This window comes from Oncorhynchus gorbuscha, linkage group LG04 (assembly GCF_021184085.1).
Source record: "Oncorhynchus gorbuscha isolate QuinsamMale2020 ecotype Even-year linkage group LG04, OgorEven_v1.0, whole genome shotgun sequence".
In the NCBI taxonomy this organism is placed as follows: domain Eukaryota; kingdom Metazoa; phylum Chordata; class Actinopteri; order Salmoniformes; family Salmonidae; genus Oncorhynchus; species Oncorhynchus gorbuscha.
In genome coordinates, this window is record NC_060176.1 from 3,427,802 (window position 1) to 3,434,206 (window position 6,405).

The 6,405-nt window shown below is 44.7% G+C and overlaps 1 protein-coding gene across 2 annotated transcripts in view; it reads right to left on the reverse strand.

Annotated features, from left to right (window-relative positions):
* Nucleotides 1–492: 492 nt before the first annotated feature.
* Nucleotides 493–6,405, reverse strand: part of LOC124033077 (hepatocyte nuclear factor 6-like) — a 6,801-nt gene continuing 888 nt past the window's right edge. The window contains exons 1-2 of one of the 2 annotated variants that reach the window (XM_046345007.1): nucleotides 5,808–6,405; nucleotides 493–2,047 (exon numbers count right to left, since the gene is read on the reverse strand). The exon at nucleotides 5,808–6,405 is cut by the window's right edge and continues 888 nt beyond it. In XM_046345007.1, the coding sequence (XP_046200963.1) occupies nucleotides 1,683–2,047; nucleotides 5,808–6,405 (963 nt within the window). In that variant the 3' untranslated portion in view covers nucleotides 493–1,682. Of the gene's footprint in view, nucleotides 2,048–5,792 lie in introns of both variants that reach the window. The other variant, XM_046345006.1, reaches the window with a different exon arrangement.

The window sequence follows — 6,405 nt, forward strand, 5'->3', positions numbered from 1 at the left end:
TGTCTGAGTGTTGCAGTGTGCCCCTGGCTATCTGTAAATGATGTCTGAGTGTTGCAGTGTGCCCCTGGCTATCTGTAAATGATGTCTGAGTGTTGCAGTGTGCCCCTGGCTATCTGTAAATGATGTCTGAGTGTTGCAGTGTGCCCCTGACTATCTGTAAATGATGTCTGAGTGTTGCAGTGTGCCCCTGGCTATCTGTAAATGATGTCTGAGTGTTGCAGTGTGCCCCTGGCTATCTGTAAATGAAAAAGAAAAGGAAATGATGCCGTCCGGTTTGCTTAATATAAGGAATTATTTTGCTAAATATAAGAAATTATTTCTACTTTCAATTTCACATATTTTAGCAATTATATTTACTTTTGATACTTAAGTATATTTAAAACCCAATATTATTAGACTTTTACTCAAGTAGTATTTCACTGGGTGACTTTCATTTTTACTCGTCCTTTTCTATGAAGGTATCTTTACTTTTTAAAAGTATGATAATTGGGTACTTTTTCCACCACTAAGAGATGGCGAGAGAGGAAGATAGGAGAGATGGAGGGATAGGAGGAGAGGAGAGTGTTAACAGTCACACTCAGGTCTTTAAAAATACTCTTTACAACATCAGCTACAAAATATAAGACATTATTCTTTGGTTGTACTTCTTGCTGTGATTCTGTCAAAGTGATTTGGTATTATAACCGCATACAGTCTAGGCTACCTGCCCTGGAGTGAAGAAAGCTTTGGTTTTCATTTTTACTGTTTCAACAGTACAGGAAGAAAGCACTACGGAATGGGTCAAGGTAATGAGTCATGGTTAGCAGCTCCTACTGGGGCAATTACCCCCCTCCCCTGTCTGCTCTTCCAGTGCAGGAGGTAGAAGTCCCCCCTAATCACTGATCCCGAGTCAGAAACAATATTTATTTCATCCTTCTAATGGTTACTGATAGGATTGGGGGCAAGGTAATCTGAACCTAGATCAGTTTATGGCAGCTTCTACCAGGAGTGTCTGGGGTTTACTGACGGACAGAAAACTGTGACCAATCAAATGTCTGTTTGTCCTGATGGACAGAAACTCTGACCAATCCAAACGGCTGCTGAACATTCCAGTGGCACCTGTAAGATTCCTCCTCAAAGCTGATTGACCCGTCCCAAAGGATCTCCGTCCATTGGTCAGAACCCACACAGCTGATAGGCTGATTAAACGTCCATCAAGAGGACCTCCCTCAAACCGACCAGTCAGATCAAAGATAAGGACAGTGGGCAGGAGGTATTAAAGCTGTGAGATCAGTGATTGGGTAAAATGCCAGAACAGAGTTTTTAAAGCAGGTCAAAACAAGTCTTTGGTTTGTTTTTTCTTTGGACACTATAAATAGCAGTGTTATAGTACAGGCTTTAAGGTCAAAACGCTGTTTATAGGTATTTTCCTTAGTTTCTACATTGTAAAGCTTTTCCACCGAGGTTGAGTCTGTCAGTCTGTCTCCACATACACAGTAAAAAATCTTGACTATTTCAAACTAGAAAAAAATAAGTCTCCACGCTAACTAAAAACTTTAACACCATATCTAATATAAAATGTAGTCAACTCAACACTTGATTACCTGAGATGACATAATTCAAAATTGTAAGTCAGCGTGGCAACTTATTTTTTCCAAGTTAAATCAACTCAAAACTGTGCCCGCTCTCCCCCTCCCTCCTCCTCAGGCTTTGCTGCAGGTGGAGACGGAGGAATTAGCGGAGTGGGTGGAGCCTCCGTTGTCGTCGAGCCACTTGTCGAGGCTGCGTCGGCGTGCGTTCATGAAGAAATTTGAGACGGTGGTCAGCTCCAGGCCCAGCTGCTGGCTGATGGTGATCTGAAGCTCCTTGGACGGACGCTTATTCTCCTTGAAGATGGCGTGGAGTGTTCTTCTCTGGACGTCGGTAAACACCAGCCGAGGCTTCTTGGAGTGGCCACCATTACCGCTGTGGTTGCTGCCGCTGTGGTTTCCGTCGCTGCTGCCACCGCTGCCGCCACGGTCACCACCAACTTTACAGTGGCCATGGTCCTGCTCCTTGCGCTTACATGCTAAGGGTGGGAGAGAAAGAGAGATGTTATAACAAACTACATCATAATAACATTAACACAGTATACAACACTGTATAACAACAATAGGCTACAGCACACAATCATCTATATATCGCAATATAACACACACACACACACACACACACACACACACACACACACACACACACACACACACACACACACACACACACACACACACACACACACACACACACACACACACACACACACACACACACACACACACACACACACACACACACACACACGGGTAGCCTCATAATAACCTCCATCGGAGCTCACAGCTGAAAACAATTGCCGCTGACCGTGGTGCTGAAGCACACGGTAAGTAGGCCTCTCCCTGCATATCGAGACTTTACCAATAGAGGGCAGTAGTGAGCTGTCAAACAGCTGTCGCAGCGCTGAATTCGACCAAAAGCCATTCATTCTACTTAGCTGGAGGACATCGGCTTCACTGTCCCAGACAGATTATTTAATATAGATCTTAGACCATCTTTTCTTAGACCAAGGGTATTTCACTACCACTACCAAGCAAGATGGATCTGCATGCCAGGTGCGTGTTGTTAATGTGTGATATTCGAGTCTATGAAATGAACTAATCACAGAAAGGTCTGTGTGTGTTCTGTGATAGCAGCAGTATTAGCCTCGTTAGTTAGAGACACCCCTAGATAACCATTAACAGAGAGCTACTGCTCCGTGTGGAGTTGAGTTGGCATCCTGTGTGTGTGTGTGTGTGTGTGTGTGTGTGTGTGTGTGTGTGTGTGTGTGTGTGTGTGTGTGTGTGTGTGTGTGTGTGTGTGTGTGTGTGTGTGTGTGTGTGTGTGTGTGTGTGTGTGTGTGTGTGTGTGTGTGTGGAGCTCTATCCTATCTGCTGCGCTATAAATCAACCTGCTGAAGGCCACAGTGACACCCCAGCAGCCACCGCGCGGAGCAGACAGACAGGTAGTCGGACAGGTTGGGAGCTTTCCCAGGCTCGTTATCACCCTGGTCGTCGTCGTCCCCCCCCCCCCCTCCACACACACACACACACAGCTCTGCCCGTCTGACAATCATTAAGCAGATAACTCCACACTGAGGTAGCCTATGACGTGACTACACACACTGGTGTACCAGCAGCAGCGGTGAGTGTGTTAAAATAAATACAAATAAAAAATATGAATAGCCCCTTTTCCGAATCCAAGAGCCGATTCACTCAGTTTGACAATTATTTTTAATTAGGCCTATTCCAAATATGTTTAATAACATGCTATTTTAGGGCGGCAGGTGGTCTATCGGTTAGAGCGTTGGACTACCAACCGAACAGCTGCATGATCGAATCCCCGAGCTGACAAGTTAAAAAATCTGACGTTCTGCCCCTGAACAAGGCAGTTAACCCACTGCTAGGCCATCATTGAAAATAAGAATTTGTTCTTAACTGACTTGCCTAGTTAAATATAGAAAAGCATAAACTTCCCAAACAGGAATATAATAGGCTTAAAGGTGAACGAATTTCTAACGAACAAAATGATAATGTCAGAATCAACGCTTGAGATAAATTATCGACACGTGCAATGTCAGGCCTTTAATTTTACAATTGCTTTAAAAAAACACATGTGAGTGTGAGAGGGAGTGTATAGGTCTTGAATGTACAAGAAGGGAATTATTTAGGGAACTATACACGCAACTTCTCAACAACATCGTGCCAAAAGCAGAGGACCACAACGGAAATGCGTTTTTGCTGCATTATGCTCGATTCTTTTAAACCCACTTCACATGTAATACGTTGCATTTACAATTCGTGAAAAAAATCGGTTAATGGTTAGGTTAATAGGTTAATGATATGAGTAGGCCTAGTCTACAGGCAGGCATAGGCCTCGGTGACATGAGAAAACCGCCAGGCATGCATGATGTAACATGGGGAAATGGAATAAGCCACATTTCAATAATCAATATCAATCTTCTATTTTAGTTCTTAGTAGGCCGATCACACACACATTTCACCCGAGAACCGATCGATATATGTTCGTGTACGGGCTTCCTTTTCCTGTTTACAGACATTCTACATTTCCAGAATCTGAAACGCTATTAATACTTGGGGAGGTATTTCACAACGAAGCCTTTATGATTCAGGTCGAAGTTATATAAAGTAATATATATATACTTTCATTAGGGAGAAATAAAATATATATGTGCATGGATGCAATAGCTACATATATTGTGGTTGAGGTTTTATGGAAGTGAAATTAGGCTCAAATAGAATGAAGAGGGAGACACTGCCAAAATAATCTCCCCACTCAAAAAGCCAACCCAATAAGCCTAATGAAAAATATGTTATTTTACTTGTAACTTTTATAAACGCATGTCAGGGCTAAATAGAACAGCACAGGCGTACTGCCTAACATTCATGAATTCACTGAAAACAATTCCGGGAAATGTATATTTTTTCAGTCCTGAGTGATGTTTTCCCTTAGCTCACGAGATGGAAGGGATTATTGGTTCTACTTCTAATGGATCAAAACAAATGTGTTTGGCGTCAACAGACTTATAATAAGTAATACCCTGATTTTGAATCACCTGCATCGAAAGATCAAGAGTTGCGTTTGGACTGCAACATGTTTATTCGTCTATTTAAGTCACAAAAAATGTAAAGTGACATGGTATATATATGGTTATATATACTGTTAATGACACACACAAACACACGCTGCAAATAAACAATGGCGATTTAACACACTTTCAGCAGCGTACCGCCTCACACTTTTCACAAGCCAAAAACCCATCCGACTCAGCGCGTCATTGATTAGACATAAGCAATTCCTTTGTATGCTGGCGACTGCGTGGCTCCGTGTGTGTGTCCGCTAGAACGGTTCAGGCGGATTGACTCGGGTCCTCGGGGACAAATTAATAGAGAGCTATCTATCAGTTAATTACCACAAACCCAGAGTCAACCCCGCGTCACGCCTCCTAACGAGTTTAGCTCCAAGACAAAAACACACTCACTGAAACACAATAAGTACGTCAACGCAGCCAAAGACACATTTTCCATAAGCTTTCCTCAAGATTTAAAACAATGGTCATATTGATCCTGGAAAATATTGTATTATATTATATTGTTATTCTGTTATACTATTTTCCGCAGATGTTCCATCCCTCAGCCCTGAAATGCACAACTTGAGGATGTTACTACATGTGCAGGCAGAAAATTAATATTTTCATGATGTAAAAATATTTTTTAGAACTGGAATCTTATTTTCTCGCGAGTGGACTCTGTTTACATGGACTCGCGTGGACTCTGTTTACATGGACTCGCGTGGACTCTGTTTACATGGACTCGCGTGGACTCTGTTGGGAACAACAAAAAGATGATGAGTTGGGCAAAAATAATCTCATTCTGGTCCCAGAACACCTTACCAACACACACACAAACACCCCCCCCCCCCCAACCCACCCCCACCCCACACACACGCACACGCGTGAATAGACACATGGGCACTTATGTTATAGAATGGAAAAAGCCAAGAGACAGAGATTACAACAAAGACAATGATGAATTCAACTGAAGGAAATTCCAGAGGTAGGTTTCAGTTCTGTCAAACCACTGGCTACTCCAATGTCAGATTCAAGACAGCTGCAGACAATAGGCCTACTGTTACAACGACGAGCACCAAACAGTCTTAAATAACCCCTATGGATAAAGAGTAAAGGGAGAGAGAAAGATAAATAAAAAGGAAGTAGGTATTACCGAGGGTTCGCTCACCTGCGAGCCTGAGCGCGCTCATGCGTGTGAACTCAGGCTCCTGCAGCCACTTCCACATCCGGCGGAAGGTCTCTCGGCCGGACTTGAGCTTGGACCAGGGCTTGGGGTTCCGGAGCAGATCTGACAGTGTTCCCTGGGACCGACACAACACCCTCTGGGCGAAGATAGCCTGGGGGATGGAGTAACGCTTCAGCTCTGTGGTGATCCTCTGCGCTACTTCTTTGGTGTTTACTTCTTCCATTTGACCCGACGAATTACCGTCGGTACCGCCACCACCACCAACCCCCTGGACGTGAACCCCGGGCCCTGAGGCGTGGCTCTGGGTGTTGTTGTCCCGGGGGTTCCCGTGGCCCAGGACGTGCCCCGAGGCTCCGAGGTGGGCATGGGGGTGGTGGTGATGGAGGCCGTTTATATGGAGCATGTTCCCCGAGGAGGTGAGGTGCTGGTCGGCGTGTCTGGCCAGCATGGTGGGGTGATGAGCCTCGAACTGCATCTTCTCCCCCGGCATGGAGGCTGAGACCCCGGGGTGGGCATAGGGAGGCAGGCCGGCCTGGGAGCTGTGTAGACCGGCCAGGCCAGAGCCAGACAGTGGGGAGAG